The 19,775-nt window shown below is 46.1% G+C and overlaps 1 protein-coding gene across 1 annotated transcript in view; it reads left to right on the top strand.

Annotated features, from left to right (window-relative positions):
• Window positions 1-19,508, top strand: part of fat2 (FAT atypical cadherin 2) — an 84,864-nt gene extending 65,356 nt beyond the window's left edge. Inside the window, 9 exon segments of the mRNA XM_040043180.1 lie at window positions 1,729-1,926; window positions 2,677-3,277; window positions 3,363-3,563; window positions 4,829-4,986; window positions 14,919-15,357; window positions 16,711-16,864; window positions 18,899-18,992; window positions 19,083-19,231; window positions 19,317-19,508. Coding sequence (XP_039899114.1) covers window positions 1,729-1,926; window positions 2,677-3,277; window positions 3,363-3,563; window positions 4,829-4,986; window positions 14,919-15,357; window positions 16,711-16,864; window positions 18,899-18,992; window positions 19,083-19,231; window positions 19,317-19,380 — 2,058 coding nt within the window. The 3' untranslated portion in view covers window positions 19,381-19,508.
• The last annotated feature ends 267 nt before the right edge of the window (window positions 19,509-19,775 follow it).

Below are 19,775 nucleotides of genomic sequence, written 5' to 3'. Positions count from 1 at the left end.
CATCACAGGTAAGGCAGGGAGATTAGGTTTGTGCCTCTGCAGCTTTAAAAAGACACAATCATGACTGCACCACACGCCTGCGTCAGGAAAAAGAGAGTTATGTCGAGGGGAAGAAATACGTGTGTGTACCCAGAACCGGCCAGAATGAATCACCTGTCATTAATAAGCTCGGCTGTCCTCAGGGAGGACGCCACAGTTACAGTCCTGTGTGACTTTTGACACCTGTGGATAAACACAGACAGAGACAAGCGGTTAAGGTGTCCCCGTAAAGCAGCTGCTCAGCCTAACAAGGTGATAATGGAGACAGATGACCTGATGGCTGCAGGTAATTAAAGAGAGCTCGCTACAGGTGACCGTTTATCCACCTGTCAGCACTCTCTGTGACAGGTGGATATATGCTGCTCGTCATCAGAGCGGTATCTGAGCTTTCAGGGATCAAAGCGGCAGAAAGACGTCAGCGTTTCGCTCTCACCTGAAACTCCTAATTACGTTTCAAAGTCAAAGCTTTCGCTCCAGTGTGTATTTTTGGATGCTTCATTGGGATGTGGATGCCCACATGCCTGCGTGCGTGGACATGAATTCACGCTGCTGGCAGTCCCATCGCAGCGCCTCACTGACAGTTACTGTTTCCCCCGCCAGCTCGCAAACTTCCATCGAGTCACTGATCCAGGACCGAAACACTGCCAAACCCAGTGTGAGGACAAATCCGGACTCTGGGTTATCGTCCCATCTGCCAACAGCTCCGCAGCCAGCTCTGCCTGATGAAGAAACTCAGAAAGAATGCAGCTTTAAGATAATTGCACGTTCCACCTGCACATTGGTCTCGCTATCATGAAGCTGAGCTTCGTCTCTCCTGCGTCCTGTGAGGCGTGCTGTAGTTGGAAGTTTAAAAGTCCTCTCCCGGAGGTGTTGCAGATTTTAGTCCATTAACTCTGAGGCATCCTCTCCCAAAGCACGCTGCATGTTTTTAGATTGATAACCTATTTTTCCAGGAAGCTCTGGTTTCTATTAATTCCCTACAATATGAAAATCAGCATGCAAAGCCTCTTAAATTAGTTGAGATAGTAGGTAATCCATCACAGCAAACAGCTGAAGGTCTTCATTATTTTCTGGCACAGTCAGTGGAAACAGGAGGGAGTCACTCTACAAACAGCTTCCATGAAACGACGCCGAAGTGTCTCTGAGCTGTACAGACATGCCAGCTGTTCTTTAAATGACCAGTAAACACGGATGGAGTGCTAAACAGGAAGAGTGTGATCAGTGTGGCTCTGTGCAGCACACATAAGATATTTGACATCCATCCACCCACCACGCTATCAATCCACCAATTCATTCAATCATTCATTTATCCATCCATCTATCCATCCATTCACCCACCAGTCACTGAGCCTAAACAGGCCAGTGTGAGTGAAGTGGATGTGAGCCGAGTGTGTTTGAGTATAATCAATGCTTCACATGTTCCTGCCGACAGAACATTTCTAACTCTCAGATTAAATCCTGCAAAATGAGCTGGATGACGTTGCAGTGTATCTCCCATCACATGCTTGATGTCATGAAATAGGCAGAGCAACTATACAGGCAGTGTTGCATGTGAATGATTTAACATGAGGTAGAACATACTAAATCTCTGGTTAATGGGAGCTCTGAGGTCGGTGTTGGAGCTCCGTGGTGCTGGGATAACGAGAACATCCTTAGAAGCACAAAACTGAATAAAAATGTGTCCCACAGGAGGGCGAGGCGGTTGGCAGCAGCATCCTCCAGCTGGTGGTGACGGACAAAGACACCCCAAGGAACGGCCCGCCTTTCTCCTTCCACATTGTCAGCGGGAACGAGGACCGCCGTTTCCATGTGGACCAGGGCGGCCTGCTGTCGCTCTCTGCTCCGCTCAGGAAGAAGGTGAAAGCTCACCATCAGCTCAAGATACAGGTGAGAAGCTCTTGTCTTTCTCTCACAAACTCTCACTGCAGGAAAGACATCTTAGAAAGTTTGTCTCAGCTTTGGAAGTGCTGAGCGTCGCTCCTGGCCTCAGCCGCTGTGCTGTCCAGAGAGGTGAAGAAAAGTTAGAACAAAGTCGTCTTTATGGTTTTCTGTGGTTCTGAACTGTCGAGACTGACCCTGCACACCCAGTAACGATGACTGAGTTTGAATACAGGAATTATTTAAGCTGGAAAAATGAAAGTCAGAAGAATGACCCTGCTTCAACTCTTCACTATAATCCATTTACAGAAGGGGTTATTCTGAGGGTTCAGGCTGTTTCAGGTTGCAGCTGATGGTGCATATTCGTGTCCTGCACTGTATGGATTTTGTTGGCTGGAACAAATATATTTTGGGATGCTGAGAGATGATACTTTAGTCCAAAATGCTCCATTTTTCATTTTGTTCTCTGCTGTCAGAGGGAGAAAAAAAATAAATCACAGTGGTTGGACAGTGTTTGGTTGATCACAACAAAGAAACAAAAAGATGAATATGAAATGTGAAATACAAATGTTTTTGCTTTGATTGCAAGTGAGAAAAAAGTTTATTAGAAAGCATCAGAGAGGAGGGAGACACGCACCTGCACACCTGTAAATGCATAAGGAGAAACAGACATGTTACCTGTCCCAGCTTTTACATTTCAATGATATTTCATAAGAACAAATCTAATCATTTAATTTTTTGTGCTCCACCTTTGCCCAGGTGACAGACAGCGGCCACCCTCCCCTGTCCTCCATCTGCGTGGTCAACATCAATGTCACCGAGGAGAGCAAGTATCCTCCGTCTGTGGTGCCGCTTGAGGTCTCCATCACCACCTCCGGAGGGCTGTTTGCAAACCGGGTTGTCGGCAGGCTCCACGCCTCAGACCAGGATGTGCAGGACGTCCTGACCTACAGCCTGGTCTCGCAGAGTCCCGACGACAGGAGCTTCTCCGTAGACCAGGCTGATGGCAAAATCTGGGCAGACGAACACCTGGAGGAGGGCTCGTACGCGCTCAATGTCAGCGTGAGCGACGGGAAGTTCACCGTCTGGACCGGGGTCAAAGTTCACGTGTGGGTGGCCACTCAGCAAGCGTTGGACTCTGGACTGACGCTGCAGCTGGTCGGGATGTCGCCGGAGGAGTTCCTGGGCGATCACTGGAGAGGCCTCCAGCGCAGCCTGGGACAAGAGCTGGATCTCCCCCGGCAGGAGCTCCACCTGGCCAGCCTACAGCAGCGGCCTGACCCCCGGGCCCTGGAGGCCCTGCTCATCTGGAGGCCTCAGGGCGGCCCCGTTCGGCCCCTGCCCACCAGCAGGCTCGCAGGTGAAAGTGCTGCATGATCACACGTGGTCAGTGAGGTCAGTGTTCAGTATGTGTGCCATCTGACATGTTGGACTCTTTGGTACAGGAATTATATCGGACATCGAGGACTCTCTGGGCCTCAGCATCCTCAGAGTGAGTCACAACGGCTGTCTGGGCAGTGGATGCCCACCGCGAGGCTGCAGGAACTCCGTGCGGCTGTCGGGAGAGAGGCTGGGCCATTTCACCACCGCCAGAGCTACTTACATCACCCCGCAGCACACCTGGGAGAGCGCCTGCCCCTGCAACCGTACGTCCACCTGTCTGTCTGTACTCAGAGCGTATGTGTGTATGAGTGAGCTGACAGGGTGCAGCAGCTGTTTCTGACATCTTCTGAAGAGCAGCATGTTTGAATCGTAAAGTTCGGGCCTGCAGGTTTGCAGGATAAGTGTGCTGCAGTAGGGTCATGTGACTGAACATCCACAGAGAGCACAGCGTCCTCCTGGGTTATTCAGCTGTGGTGTAACTGAGCGAACCTGACATGAGGCCGGTTCAGCTCTTTATCGAGTCCTCTGTCACACGTGTAGGACTAGGCTTCTAAGCGAGCTTTCTGTTCGTGGAGGCTGGTGGCTTTAAAGTGAACATCGTTGTAAGGTCTCTACCTGGAAAACGATATATACTGCATGCTTACATGCTGTGTTATGATGACGAGTACACTGACCTCCTAACCCCTGATGTCACTCCATATTCAAAGAGCTGCAGAGAAAATGATCTTTTCATGCTTCAGTGGGGGTTTTCCTCTGGCTCTTCTTATCACCAACATGTCTGACTCTACTTTACTTTTTAACCCTCTGCTCTTAAAACCAGTAAAGGCTGAGTTTTGTGCCAGATGTGCCACACTGCAGGTCCAAATGAAACTGCTGCCACGTGTTTCTTCTGCAGCTCAAAGTTCACAAGTTCAGTTTAGAAAAAAGGTAAAAATCAGAGTTCCTGGGCTCTGATCGACTTTGGTGTTGTTAGTAAACCTCCCCACAGGCATCATCAAAGTTTAATCTTAGAACAACTAAAAAACAAAAGCGGAAGAGAAATTTGCTCATGGCTCTTATTTGCTCTGGGTTGCTGCCGCTGGACTCGTGGTTGCCGTCTGTGCCTGACTCTTTGCTCCGTTTTTTTCCTTTTCCAGTAACAACATCAAATAAATTTTCTCTCAGATCAGAGATCACACATTACAGGTTACCACCTCGTTTCATCTGAAGGTGTAAAAACATCAAAAGAGCCGCGCCTTTTAACACAGGATTATTAAAGATAAGTGGATGCCTAGCTGATCTGGTGAGAACTGCTCTGCAGGTATTTAGTGAGACAAACATAAGATTCCTGATCTCAGAAGCTCGCCGCGGTGGCACCCTCATGGTTGACGCGGTTAAAGTCCGAAAGACAGAAGACGTAGAAGTCATCCAAAAATAAAAATCAGATGATTAGCACATTTACTCAGGAGAGGATAAACCAGGCAAACGCCTGGCCAGCTCATTCTTCTGTGTGTGACCTCTGCTTGTGTTTCCTCTGTTTGTGTCTCAGAGTCGGCGCTGAGGTTCGACAGTAGGTCCTACCTGAGGTACCTTCACCGTAAGGACGAGGACAACCAGGACTTCAAACTGTCACTGAGGTTCAAGACGATCGAGAAGCAGGGCGTCATTGTGTCCACCAACAGCAGCACCGGCTGGGGAGCTTTACAGGTATGGATGCGTCTGCGGTGCTGTCATCAGAGAGGACATCTTTGGTTTTACAACTGATGTAGTTTTCCTGAGAACACATCAGAGCTCTCACTGTTTCAGAAGTGTGCAATGAACTATGTCTGCCTGATCCTGTTGAATACTGTTGCAGTGTAGGGGTTTGTGTGAGAGGTTACCCAGAATGCACTTCGTTCCAGTTTATTCCGACTCTGAGAGAAGCTCTCAGAAAGGCTTGAGTGGCTTCATTAAATACACTAAAGTCATTGCTGCGGATTAGAGGGGTCACATGACCGGATCAAACCGGGACCTGCGTCACGCGCCTCCTCAGCCAGCGTAGAAGCTTCATGCAGGTCTGCGATTCAGAACCGCTTCTGAAATTCAATCAGGCATTTAGGACATGAGCACGTGAAAGTACCTGTCACGCAGAGATACAAGAAAGGAATACCCGATATGCTCTCGATTTGTCGGGAGAACCAGCATGATGGTGAGGAGTTTTATTTCAAAGCAGTGACTAAAGAAAGCTGAACATCTCTACAACAAACTCCACTCTCACGCTGGCCTGCCTCGTCAGCTCACAGAGGTCCGGGACATCGCTGGAATTTCACACCGAAGAAGGCAACGTCGTCTAAAAACAGGCGGACTGACCCAGATTCACCACAGTGAGAAGAACACAGACCAGCAGCTCGGCGGGTATCAGATACTTCACACACACACACAGCGGCCGGCAAACAGGAGAAAATCAAATATCGGTATTTACGATGATGTGAGTGGGGATGAAGTGAAGCACCAGGTCATATCTGTGAATCATAGCTGGAAACTGTCAGGGTAGGTGTAGAAAAGAGGACTCCAGTGGATGTATTTACAGTGCGGTAAAGGTGCAACAGTACATATATATATATATATATATATATATATATATATATATATATATATATATATATATATATATATATATATATTAGTGATGGGTGCCCGGGTGTGGTCTCCTCCTTTTCCTCCTAGCAGTGCTCGTGGCCGTGAAGTGAAAACACACGTAGTGACTCCTTCCAAACAGTAATCCCGAGTGGCGGTCCCGCTCCCGTGATCTCTCTCTCCGTTTCCCTCCTGGTGGCAAACACACAAACACACACGGAGTAACTAAACAATCCTCAGATCAACGTAAACTGCCACAAAAACCATCTGCGCTGCTCTACCGTGCTTCACACAATGATCCAGCGCTGACCGAAGCTCAATCGCCCTGTTAAGAAGGCAGCCCGGGAGATGGCGGATAATTGGCTACAGCTGGTCGGCTCCGATCAACAACAGGTGCGGCCAGTCTCTGCACGGGAATGCTCGTCACAGCTCGGAGGTAAACAATCCCGTTACGAGAGAGAGAGAGAGAGTGGGAGAGAGGGGAAGGGAGCGACATGCACACAATAACACATGGGCAGGCATCCAGGCGAGGGCTGTCGGACCATGACAGAAACATTTTGGGATGAAAAGCCTCACTCGACGGTCCCGACAGAGACCCACCTTAAATCAACTCAGCGGCTCTCCCTTTTTGTAAATCTGCTGCTAAATTAGTGTCAAACAACGTTATTAAACATTTGCCAGTTGAGATGCCCAGCTCAGGGGAAACTTCCTGTGAATGAAGGAATCAGAAATCCTTGTTCCGCCAAATGCTGCAGTTTTCTTTCTTTGTGTCTCAGGACAGCAGCAACAGAGACACACATGTCTTCTTACCTGCTTGACTGTGTAAAAGAGGAAAATGCGAGCACGCTGCTTATCGTGCACGTCTGTGTAGGAACTGTATTTCATCTCGATGTGTGAGTGTGGAGCAGGAACCATGGTCCAAACGTGGATCCAGTTCACATCCAGATCACAACAACACTCACCTTGGGTAACTCTACACTGTAAAGTAACAATCAGCCCCTATGAGCTGGCGCTTGGTGACAGTGGGGAGAAAAAATGTATGTTTTGACCCTTTGGAGTCTTTAGTTTGGAAAATCCCGGAAGCTATTCATGGGTTCTCTCCAGGTACTCAGGCTTCATTCTCACAGTCCAAAGACATACAGTTAGTGAGGATAGGATAGGTGCGAGTGGTTGTCTGTCTCTGTGACAGACTAGTGACCTGTCCAGGGTGTACCCTAGACCTTTGGTGGTAGGGCTGGGCGATATGAACCAAAATCTCGATATTTTTTAGCTGGATGGCGATACACGATATATATCTCGATATTTGTTTTAAAGCCATAAAGTAAGAACAAAAAGAGAGTTCTTAGTCAAAGCTGTGTTCCAGATGTCACACAGGCACTTTTATTAACATACAGCGTAGATGTACATGAAGAAATTACTCAAAAAAATAAATTATCATCATTTATTAAATAATAATGCTGCATAAATAAAATAAAACAACGTTGTTTTTGTGCATAACAAAAAGCTCACAACTGTGCAGTCAAAATGTAAACTAACAGACGCTGAGCATAATAACAAAGGCAGATTTCACAGCTGCTCTGTTCCCAAAAGTTCTACTGCGTGACTGACAGGCTGGAGTTTGAAATCCTCTTTGCAACCATGTCTCTTACAGGTGCCATTTGTGGTCCATATACACACAATATGGTAATATTACGTTGAAGCACAGTACGTATCACTCCGCGAGGCTCCAGACTACGGTAGCCGTAATGCTCCGACAATCCATCAAGCGGTGCAGCTGCAAAGTCGTACTAAAACATTTTTTGACAGATTGCTGCAGGCCGTGTACCACATAAAAACGGTTTGCAGTCAGTAAGCACAACCAGAATTCATACATAAGGCGCACTGTCGATTTTTGAGAAAATGAAAGGATTTTAGGCGCTGCATGGCCTAAAATCAGGGGCTGCATATCGTTAGCGCGGTTAGCTCGTTAGCGCAATTAGCTCGTTAACACGTTGACACCGTCCAGCCCCACGCACGGGGCGATCCGCGGTAACTCGTTAACGGAGATTTGCCGTGTCCATCTTGTCGTTGCCTTCAGGTGAAGCGATGGGGGAGGGGGAGTTGTGTTCAGTGAAGGAGAGGCGAGGCCGAGTAACGTTGCGTAGAGACAAAAGTGAACGAAAGAGAGGCAAACTTGCGGCTCCACAAGTATAATTATAACGTAGCATATACTATATGGATATAAACGATATTGTCACTTCTTATATCTCATATAAAAATATATCGATATTTTTAAAAAACTCGATATATCGCCCAGTCCTATTTGGTAGCCAGGATTGACCCTGACAAGGATAAGAGGATGGAGTAAGGTGATATTTTGTCCTCCGACCAGTATGGCGTTATTTTTGTGCCACTATTCTGAGCGCATGTAAAAAAAATTTCAGCGCATGTAAAAAAAACGTTTGCAGGTGCAAGTGTTGCATTTTGAGGAGACATTTATTTTGAGCAAAGAAAAGCTAAATTTGAGTGAACAAAATTCATTCCTGCGTGCAAAAAATGTATTTCAGTGTTTGCTATTATCCACACACACACACACACACACACACACACACACACACACACACGATAGCAGCCCCTGTCGCTCAGTTTTTGCATTTGCGCTCGCTCGCAATGTGCTGCTTGCGCTCTCAACATTTCTGCCTGTGCGCCCTCAACTCTTTCTGTACACCGTTATATTTGTGCCGCAAAGCCAGCCAATCACAGTCTTGGATGCAAAAAAATCTCATTGGCTGTTCTGGTCTCCAGTCAGCTTGAAATGACGAAATGCAATTTCCCAGAATCCATTTCGTCCAAAACTCAAACGAGGCAGTGGCGGAGGAACACAGAGTGGCGGCGTTTGAAATATTACTCTTTCTGGGTCACAAAATAAACTTTTAAGATATTTTCATGCGAGAATGGTTAGCTGTGTAAACTTCAAATAGCTGCTCGATTCATCAAGACATCACATATTTGCAAAAGTGCTCTAACGTTTTCAGAGATGTCTGTTACCCACCAGCTGACCGCATAGCTGGACTGTCCATTGGGCATACTGGACATTTGCCCGGTGGGCCAATGGTGATTTTTCATTTTTATGTTTCTTTGTTTTTGTAAATGTAATTACAATGAAAGGTGGTGGATTACCCAATTGGTCATGATCAACTCTGGGCTGGACCAATTACAATACAACCGTATTGAGGGGGAAAGAAACGCGATTCGTTAGCTAGAATGAAAAAAAGACACAAAGCTGGAGTTATTCTGTGTCTTTGCTGCACAGCTGCTGCTTCTTCTCTAATTCTCTCCCCCTCCCTCTCCTGTTGCTACTTCAATCATGAAACTGATCAATGATCAGCTGATCATCTCTCTTGTTTGTTTATCGCCCACTTTGCGCCAGAAAGAGGAAACCAGCGGTGGTCGCGCTAAACAACAGCAGCACGTTCAAGCTTGATCAGCTGTTGTTAGAATTTATTTAATATTACTTTCTAGTATCAGCTGATGTTTGCTGGAGCCACAGCTGTAAACCTGCTGGTCATGATATCGGTTTGGATATGTGGTGAGCAGAGATGGGCAGTAACGTGTTACGCGTTACTGTAATCTGATTACTTTTTTCAAGTAACGAGTAAAGTAAGGGATTACTATTGCAAAAACGGTAATTAGATTACCGTTACTTTCCTGTAGGAATGCTGCGTTACTGCTTTACTAAAACCGTGATTTTTTTTTTGCGAGAATGTCTCATGACAATGACGTAAGCGAGTGCGACGTTCGTGACAACAGCTGTGTGCAGATTAACAATGGATAATATATCGAGTGTGGGAGAGAGTATGAGCGTGCAGCGTTTAAAGCGTGGAAGTACTGACCTTACTTTGAGTTTGATTCCATAAAAAGTGACAAAAACATTAACATCCGTTGTGCGTGGGAAGAAAACTTCTTTTAACAGCGGAAAAAACCCCTAAACAAGCACCGAGTGCGCTACCACGTAATGGGAAATTCACAGAGAAACTGCCGTATCCTTCCACTGACCGCTGCGGCACACCTGCACCAGAGCACACCTCCGCCTACCTCACTCCTGCTTTACAGGTGAAAATAGAGCAACAGGACCGCTAGTCTTTGATTTTATTTATTTTCTGCTGTGTTTTACTTGCATCTATTTGAAAGACTGAGTGTAAACACAAAAAAATATTTTATTTTATGTGCTGGAATGTGTAGAAAATAGGTTTAAATGTTAAACTAATTTCTTCCAGTCAGAGAATGTTGCAGATAATTAAATTTTTGCCTGATGCATAAAGTTAAAAGATTAAAACTAATAAAACAAGTTTAAAAAAAAGAGACTTTTCCATTTTGTATGATGGATTATGCAGAAAAAGTAGAATTGGGCTGAAAGATCTATCACTTTATCACCTATTCAGGTTGTAAATCGTGTTTTTAAAAGTAACTAAGTAACTAAGTAATTAATTACTTTTGAAAATAAGTAATCAGTAAAGTAACAGGATTACTTTTTGGGGGAAGTAATCAGTAATTAGTTACTGATTACTTTTTTCAAGTAACTTGACCAACACTGGTGGTGAGAGGGAAACATGAAGGTGATACAAATCATACATATATACCAACAAGACAGTGTACATCACTGTCACAACAGCGTTTGTTTTAGTTCAAAGGCTTTATGGTTTTTCCTGAAATACCTGGTGCTGGTTTTGTCAGTTCAGCCTTATATATTATGTTTAACCCGAGTGACCAACCGGTCAGCTGGTGGGTAACAGGCATCTCCGAAAACGTCAGAGCACTTATGCAAATATGTGATGTCTTGATAAATTGAGCAGATATTTGAAGTTTACACAGCACCATTCTCGCATGAAAATATCTTAAAAGTTTATTTTGTGACCCAGAAAGAGTAATATTTCAAACGCCGCCACTCTGTGTTCCTCCGCCACTGCCTCGTTTGAGTTTTGGACGAAATGGATTCTGGGATATTGCATTTCGTCATTTCGAGCTGATTGGAGACCAAAACAGCCAATGAGATTTTTTTGCAACAAAGTCTGTGATTGGCTGGTTTTGTGGCACAAATATAACGGTGTACAGAAAGAGTTGAGCACGCACAGGCAGAAATGTTGAGAGCGCAAGCAGCACATTGTGAGCGAGCGCAAATGCAAAAACTGAGCGAGAGGGGCTGCTATTGTGTGTGTGTGTGTGTGTGTGGATAATAGCAAACACTGAAATACATTTTTGCACGCAGGAATGAATTTTGTTCACTCAAATATAGCTTTTCTTTGCTAAATTTCTCCTCAAAATGCAACACTTGCACCTGCAAACTTTTTTTTTACATGCGCTCAAATTTTTTTTACATGCGCTCAGAATAGTGGCACAAAAATAACACCATAAACCTGCAGAGTTTCACAGGCTGTAAGTTTCTGAACTTAAAAAAAAGAAAAATCTCCAACATTTATTGCCTCGTTTCGTGGAGCAGTACAGGAAGCTTTATTAAGCTGACTGAAAACAATGAGACCTGAACAGATAACTCATGACCCAAACCTGGTTTGATGACGTTTCCCCTCCTGGGCTCTCCTCCTCTATGAGCTCTCCGGCTCAATATTCACTCGCTCTCATTCTCAGGAAATTTCAAAAGCACCATTCAGCCTTTCCCAGGGTTCTCCCTCCTGGGCTTTGGATCTCGGCCCCTGCCCGCTTCATTATGAGCAGAAATGGCTTCAAAAGGAATTTCTGAGCAGCGAGAGCTCCCTCACCTGGGTTTGGTTCAGAGAAACTTCCTGAACATACGAGGCGCTATTCATACACCTGATTACCCGGGAGGACTGAGCGGACTGTATGAGTGTACTCTTCCACACCTCATCAGTATTCTCTGTCAGCTTTCACACCTGTGGGACAGGAAACACGTGCTCACCTTCAGACCTGTTTGCTGCCATTAATTTCTTTGCTTCTGCATGCATGCGCTTGGAATTGGCTCCTTTCAAATGAAAATGTGTGAGCGTGTGGATGAAAAGCTGCCAGGGTGAGAAGTGTAGAACAGGAAGAGGTGATTTGTCACTCCTGTGTGATGAGAAGTGTCAGTGAACGCACTCCATACACAGTTGGTGTTTCTGCAGTGACACAAAATGCCTGAAATGTCAGTTTAGGCTTTTATCGCAGTGAGAGAGCAGCAGGGAATCCTGCTCACAGTCTCATTCAGCAGTCGTCCCTTTGTTTTATTAAATTCCACCAGTGTGGGTCTGCGGCGGGCGAGGCTCTGGGGTTTCTGTTGCTCACTTTGCTCCACAATCAGAGCGGAGGAGGCGATTGACAGAACTGAAGCAAAGGAGAGCTAAGCTGTCTGCGTTCCAACCTGCAGAATGAGCTGGTGGTGGCAGACATGGAATTCCCTGACGGGCAGCTGGGCTCAGCTTTAAACACAGGTGAAAGGCGGCATTTGATCACTCTGGAGCCTCTTAGACGAGGTGTTTTCTGTCCAGCTGGGAGGAGCCTGGGCCATGCCCAGGAAACTCTGGGGAGATTATATTTATTTAGGAACAACTGAGAATTGAGAAGGCTGTGATGTAGGGTTAGCAAGCCTACCCCATAAAACCCAAACCTACCCCATAAAACCCAAACCCAACATTGAGGAGGCTTGGTTTAGAAGGAGGACCTTCACACTGAAGACTAAGGACTTCATATGGTGAGGAAGCAACGGGACTGAAAATCCTTCTTTAAGGAAGATCAACATCAGTGCATGGGAGGAGGAAAGGCAGGCCACAGAAAACATCCGTGGGGTGTCCTGGTTTGTGTGTGTCTTTGTCCATTTCATCACAAAGACTCACACACACATGCGTGAGTAAGTAGGTGTAGGGACAGCTGCCCAGAGGAGCTGGATGGAGGTGCCGCCACCCAGCTGTCAGGCAAAGAGGGAACTGTTATGAAGGGGGAAACTATTAACAGGGACCAGAACAGTTTCTCTGTCATGCTGTAAACGTGTTTATTTTAACAGTCGGTGGGAGCTCTTGCTTGGATGGTCTTCGTGTGTTTTAGTGTTTGAGCAAATGCTCACGAACACTGAATGGATGATTATTAATTTTCATATTTGGAAAACAGTCGCGTCTCCCTCAGGAGGAGTTTGTAGCTTTTTCTCAGTGCTGCTGAATTTTGATCAGGTGCAGGGCAGACAGTGATGAATATGTCCAATACTCTGAGGACGACATGAGTGAAAATGTAATTACATGTCTCCCAGGTTGAGTCACTATTTATCCCCAAAGAGAGTAAACAAAAGTTAATGCGCTTTTATGCTAAATGTGAGAGCATTGCTCCTGATAAACATCGCTTTAGTGACATCAGCTTTTAGCCTCTCAGACTCTTGGCCCGTTTAGCCAGCCTGATGCTGAGCAGTCTGAACTGCTGCCTTCCATCCTCCCAAATTTCTCTCCCAAGTGCTGAAACATCACCTGCAATCTGCAGACTGTTAAAGACCAGCGTTCCTTAAAAACACTGGATTTATATCCAGGATCTGAGGATGCACACTCTCTGTCAAGTAGCTCAATTGGACAGGTATGCAGTTTCCTGGCTGTGCAGCTCTTCTCAAAGCCCAGAGTCAGTCCTGATGCAAGGAGCCTCTTTGAGTTTCTTACATACCTCTGTTGTCCCCGTCCAAGTGAAGACACGCAGGATCACAAGTGTGAGCAAAGCTGAAATCCAGCCCCAATTCACTCACTTTAATTAACATAGCACCAAATCACAACAGCAGTCATCTCAAGGCACTTTGTATTATAAGTTAAAGACTCCACAATACTACACAAAACCTCCACAATCAGACCACCCCCTTTCAGCAAGCACTTGGCGACTGTGGGAAGGAAGAACCATACAGGGAAAGGGGCGTGTCCAAGGGTTTTTCCTTTTTTTTTTTAAATTGGAAACTTCTATTTTAATGTTTGAAGCGCGTCAGATTGCTGAGTTTTCCTTCTTTGGCCTGAGCTCGGCCTTCTCCCTCTCTGTCTCGGTTTGACACCAGCGCTGTAGTTTGCCTGCGTGCAGTCGCAACACACATCACACGCTGTGGGCACTCTCCAGTTTACCAGCAGCACTGACAGGATGTGATTTATAGAGGCGTGAAGCACTGATGCTGCAGAGCTGAAGTCTCTGAGGAACGGGATTCGACTTGTGCTGCGCTGATGCTGTAAAAGCCCGAGTGCATCATCTCCCTCACACGGCTGCCATAAATCACACCCAGAGTCACAGGAACGTACATGATACAGAATAAAGACGAGCAGCACAATTCAGCCCTCAGCTCCCTCCTTCAGCCCCGTGGGCTGTCATTAATCCATGAGAAGAGTCTTGCAGGTCCGGCCCCTCCGATATGAATCACTGCTGAAGCTTTTTACTGCCACAAGAAAGCAGAGAGAACATGTGGCAGTGATAGAGAGCAGTGCAGCATCACCCAGAGGACGGCCTGAACGCTCTAGAGGGCTGCAAATAAAGACAGGAGCACGCCGAAACAGACACAGCAGCTATCAATAATGCCTCTGGTGACCAGCGAGGCCAAAACATCCATGCTCCTTGGAAGTTAGAGTAGCGTGGTGTTACATGTAGAAAACATGACCTGGCTTTGGGAACGCTGAGCGTGCAGAAACTCTGAGAGGACGCTGAGTGCACAGCATGACACAGTGAAGGACCTTTGACCCCACATTTTTGGCATCCATTCAAAATCTGAAACATAAGTCACAGCACGAGCGCCTAAACGAATGAAGATGAATTTAAAGCATTTTGAGACTTTTTTCTAACAAACTACAAAACACTAAGTGATGGAACCACTGAAACGAATCTGAAAGGAGCATTAAATGTCAGAGCTACTTCTAAGCAGGATGTCGGTGGTTAAATAATGTTAAATAATATTGTTTGTTCATTTAACAGTTTCTTCTCCCCAGAAAGAAAGAAAATAATAAGTCAAAGGCTTACACTCAAAAACGGAGTCGGACGTATTCTTCTCTGGTTTTCGTGCATGTGTCTCACTGACCTTTGTCTTCCTCCCTCAGTTGGCCGGTGGAGACCTGCTCTTCAGGTACAGATGTGGAACCACCACCCCTGCCTCACTGCCGATTGGCTCTCATATGGTGTCGGACGGTCGCTGGCACAGCGTCCTGCTGGAGGTCAACTCCTCCTCGCTGAGGCTGACCCTGGACGGGCAGCATCCGGTGTCCGCCTCCTCGGTTGAGCCGTGCCGGATGCTGCGCTCCCATGGAGCGTTGCTCTTTGGTTCTCCTCCAGAGCTCCTCCAACAGCCGCATAATTTCAGCGGCTGCCTTGAGGGCCTGGAGCTCAATGGGGAGCCAATCAGAACAGGCGACTCAGCGGAATGGAGGGGGTCAGGGAGCAGGAGGGTGTTTGGGGTGTACCAGTGCTGCAGCGGGGGAGGAGCCTGCGACAGCAGCCCTTGCAAGAACGGAGGTGTCTGTGAGGAGGACACCACGGGGGGTGAGTCGCCAAAAACTAGATTTTATTGAAAGTAAAAAAATAAAACCGAGATTTCGAGATTGTGCACAGAACTTCCTGAAACAGACAAATGTCCACACTTCAGGGCCAAAGTCCCGAGTCCAGCTCAGGGCTCTTACATCATTTAGTTTCCTCTCAGCCTCCAGTTTAGCCCGCCAAAATAAAAGCAGGAAAAATGTGCCAAAACATAAGGAAATACCACACAGTGTGTGTTCCTTTATTTTTATGAGTACCTGGTAGCACATAACCAAGTATGAGAGCCAGAAAAACTCATAGTTTAATTAGTGTTTTTGTTATGATGACTTAATAAAATTAGATTAAAACAAACAAACAATGTGAGCTCAGTAACTAAAGTACTAAAGGAGAACAAGGGAAGTACCACAGGAGGAGGAGATGGACCGACGTGCGGAGTCAGCAGGAACCCACACCCATTGGAGCTGAGGTCCTCCTCAGGAGGTTCAGCTCCATGTGTCCTCCTCTGCTCCTCCTCTGAGGAGGATTCGAACGACCGAAGGCAAAATCTCAAATTTAAAAAATTAAACTTAAAAAAGTTGCTGTTTTTGCCCCTGCAGTCATTTTTATCTCATTACTAGGAAGAAAAAACTAAAATTTAGTGCCTGCAGGTGGTGGAAGTTAAGCTTTTAATGAAGAATCAGCCTCAGTACAGCTGCAGGGCAACGTTCAGTTTGCAATATTTTATGAAACTGTTGAAACAAATATGATTTTTTTTCTGTCCCCATCTCACAGCGTTGTAGCAACAGTCGTCTCAAGGCACTTTATATTGTAAGGTAAACACAACATTAAGGAGAAAACCCCAACAATCAGGTGACCCCATCTGAGAGACCGGTTGGGTAAAAATGAGTGTATCAACATGTCAATCATAGCATAGCCCCACCCTAAATCCTCCCCTGCTTCCTGTCGTTTACAAATCAGGAAAGCTTTATTTTTATGACTCGCAGATTAAGACAAATACAGGTGTATGTGCAGAAGTCAGTTTAGATTGTAGATTAGTGACATGATAATGGAAGAGTCGTGATCTCAGCCTATGTCCTTGATCCCTGCTTCCTCATCCTGGTGGCTTCCCTCTCTGATTCTGGCTGATGAAACATGATTTTTGCTGCCTTCTCAATTCCACGTGCTATTTTCTGCCAGTTATCCGTGGGAGAATAAAGCTTGCACGATTTTTCCCTTTAAACATCAACAAGGTGCTGCACTCTCCGGCCGGACCTTGCTGACCTTTGCTTTGATTATTTCGTGCCTGTAGGGGAGACTCACTGTGGCTTTGATCAGTTGCTCTTGTCTCAGATGTCTGGGTGTGTTTTATTTGCTCTGCAGAGCCGCGCTGCAGGTGTGCAGGACTCTTCCACGGCGCCCGATGCGAGCTGACCGACAACCCATGCGCCTCCCAGCCGTGCATCCACGGCAGGGTGTGCATGCCCATGGATCAAGGTTACCTGTGCAACTGCTCACGTGAGAACCCTGAGGCAAGGTAGGCACATGTCCACACACACACCTCATTCACCGATGCTTTTAACCATCACAGCCACTTTATTAGGTACAGTGGAGCCTGCCTTTGCCGTTCAAATCTATGTAAGCACAGAGTGTATCCTTATTCTTCATAACTTCTTCATCTGGCCCTAGCCCTGAGTGATGGAGATCCATTCCTGTCGCATCATCCTCTTTATAGTGTGCAGGTTTGTGATCATCTACTTGACTTTTAAGGACTGACCAAACTAAAAATGTCCTCAAAGACCAAACAAACAGGCAAAAGTGATAACTACTTAACTCAGACAAAGGGTGGAAACCAAAAAGAGAGACCAAGACTCAAGTGCATGAACTAAGATCCTGCAACAATAATCCAGAAGAGGAAAGAGAAAATTCAACATCAAGGTCCTGAGACCATGGCGACAAGCTCTTTGAGCATTAAAATGTGATTGGCTGATTAGATATTTGCTTTAGAGAGCAGCTGCTGCACATGTGCCACTGTGCAAAAAGCATTGTATTTTGGGTGATATATGCTCCAGTGATAACAAACCAATGTTGTCACACAGCAAGTCACTGAAACTAAACTGAAAACTAAACCTTTGGAATGGTCACTTCAGAGTTGGAGACCAGGTCTGCAACCACTCACAGTCAGCCGCCGTCTTCAAAGTGACTTCGGTGCATCGAGACCTTCATTTTTACCCTCGAGTTCAATCAGGTTACACCCAGTCTGCAACCCGCTGAGTCGAACCCCTGATTGCATTGCGACGGGGTGCAGACTGACTGCAACATGTTGGTAAATGTCTGCATTTATAAGTTAGATTTGCAAACCTTCAAATTTGCCAATCTGTCTGAGAGCGACTGCAGTCACACTGCAAGTGATCTACTTCTGGGCTATTTTTTTTTTTTTTTTTATAGAGCAGTGAAACTAATAAAAAAAAAAACTAAAATTGACATTTTGAGGGAAAACTGAAACTAAAGATATAAACACGAACCAAAAAACCAAGTCTGACGCGCACACAAGCTCACACCCCCCCCCCATATTTGCATCTCCTTCCTTTCATTAAAGCTGCTTCGATCCCCGCGGCTCTGAGCCACCATCCCTCTTCCAGGTGGGTTTGGTTTAATTCGCTGAATGAAAAATGGCTACTGCCGGATGGTAGTTGCAGGCGGCGTACTTTTGCTTTAGGAAAACATGCAGAGATATTTTATCAAGCTGTCACCAGCGTGTGTGGTGGACAGCAGCACACAACAGGACATTTTATTTAGAGTGTCCAAAGACATTCAGAAACGTTCCTCTGGTCTCCAAAGCAAAGTCTTCCTTCAGATAATAACAGGAAACATGTTTTTCTCTGCAAAGCGCTGCCGGGATACACTCTGAGTGAAGTAAAGCGGGGGACCTGAGCAACGGGGAAATAAACTGAGCTGCAGGCACATTTATGGAAAACAGAGTGCCGGCTTTGTGTGAGTGCTTCCGCTCCAGCACTCAGCAATCAGATCTGTGCCAGCAGGGTCTCAGGGTGGGGTTTCGTGCCCATGCCAGCTTTGAAGCTTATAGGATCATCACTGATTTAACCTCCACCTCTGTGCTCCTCTCCGCTAACGAGCGCTTGTTCAGACAGGCTTCAGGACCAAAGAGTAACCTCTGGAGTTTGGGCAGTCTCATCAGCAGAGAAGTCCAACTGAGGAGGGACAGGAGCTGCTGTGTGTGCGACTATCACCGGAATCTTTTATCATTTTTTCATTTCATTTCCAACATAAATTCTTTTTACAAAGTTAAAAACTGTGGACACAGTCACATGAAATTCAGGTCCTTCTGAAACTAAAGCTGATATTTGCTCTGTGAGCTTTTGGGATGTAAAAGATCAGAACGGGACTGAAAATCAGTCCAGAGGTGCCCGAGGAGACGAAACTGAATGTGAGGTGTGCAAAGTTTAAATGACAGTTTTGGTTCTTTTCACTCACAGTTTGCTGTTTTTTGGAATATTTTAGTTTTCCATCCTCTGAAAGTGCTTTAATGTTCCTCCCTTTAACCTTTTAGGTGCCAAGACACAGGCTGTTCACCCAACGAGTGTCCTCAAGGGTTCGGCTGTAAAGTCACTAATGGTGCCATCTACTGCGAGCCACTGCCTCTGGTCAGTCATGACGACAGACACACATGACCTTAATGTTCTTTCTTCTTCAGTGGCAGCAGATCAAACTTTAATCATTTTCCCGTCCTTCAGGTCAATCCATCGTTTGGATACATGGAGATCATACAGATTGGTGCCGGTGTGCTCGGATTAGTCTTCTTGGTCGGCGTCTTTGTTTGCATCAGGAAACGACATGTTCAACAGAAGAAGAAAAAACCCGTCTGCGTCCAGGACTCCAACGGGTAAGAGTTTTTATTTCTGAAGTTATTCGTCAACATATTCCATCAGATCTTATTAAATCTCTAACGTCAGCTGCTTCACCTGCAGGTACTTACAGTCCAGTCTGGCCAAGAGCCCTCAAAGCAAACTCCCAGGAAGTCAACCCCATTGAGATGAGCTTGCTGGTTGGTCCAACCAATGACCTCGACCACACACCGTTCAGATCGCTACGGCCACGCAGCCAGATCGGTTCGTCGGTGGGTGGGTCTCCAAAGACGCAGGGGCCGGTCGTGTGCAGCGTTGCTCCCAACCTTCCTGTCAGGCCGCCATCGAGCTCTGATAACGACTCCATCAGGAAAAACCACTGGGACCTGGACTATGAGGGTGAGTGTTGGTTTGAATTGGGGGGCTGGGAGACTTTCTGATGAAACCTCAGCATGCTCTTGGACATCTGATTGTGAGCATTAATAATGAGAATAAAGCAGGACAATCAGCAGCACTCATGCAGCGCAGAATGTCATTAGATCCGACGCTCCTGGGGTTTATCGCAGTGATTCGTCTAGCTCA

The sequence above is a fragment of the Simochromis diagramma genome, unplaced genomic scaffold (assembly GCF_900408965.1).
Source record: "Simochromis diagramma unplaced genomic scaffold, fSimDia1.1 OVJJ01000433.1, whole genome shotgun sequence".
Taxonomy (NCBI): Eukaryota; Metazoa; Chordata; class Actinopteri; order Cichliformes; family Cichlidae; genus Simochromis; species Simochromis diagramma.
The sequence above is the reverse complement of the archived record's forward strand: the minus strand, read 5'-3'. Positions and strand labels throughout refer to the sequence as shown.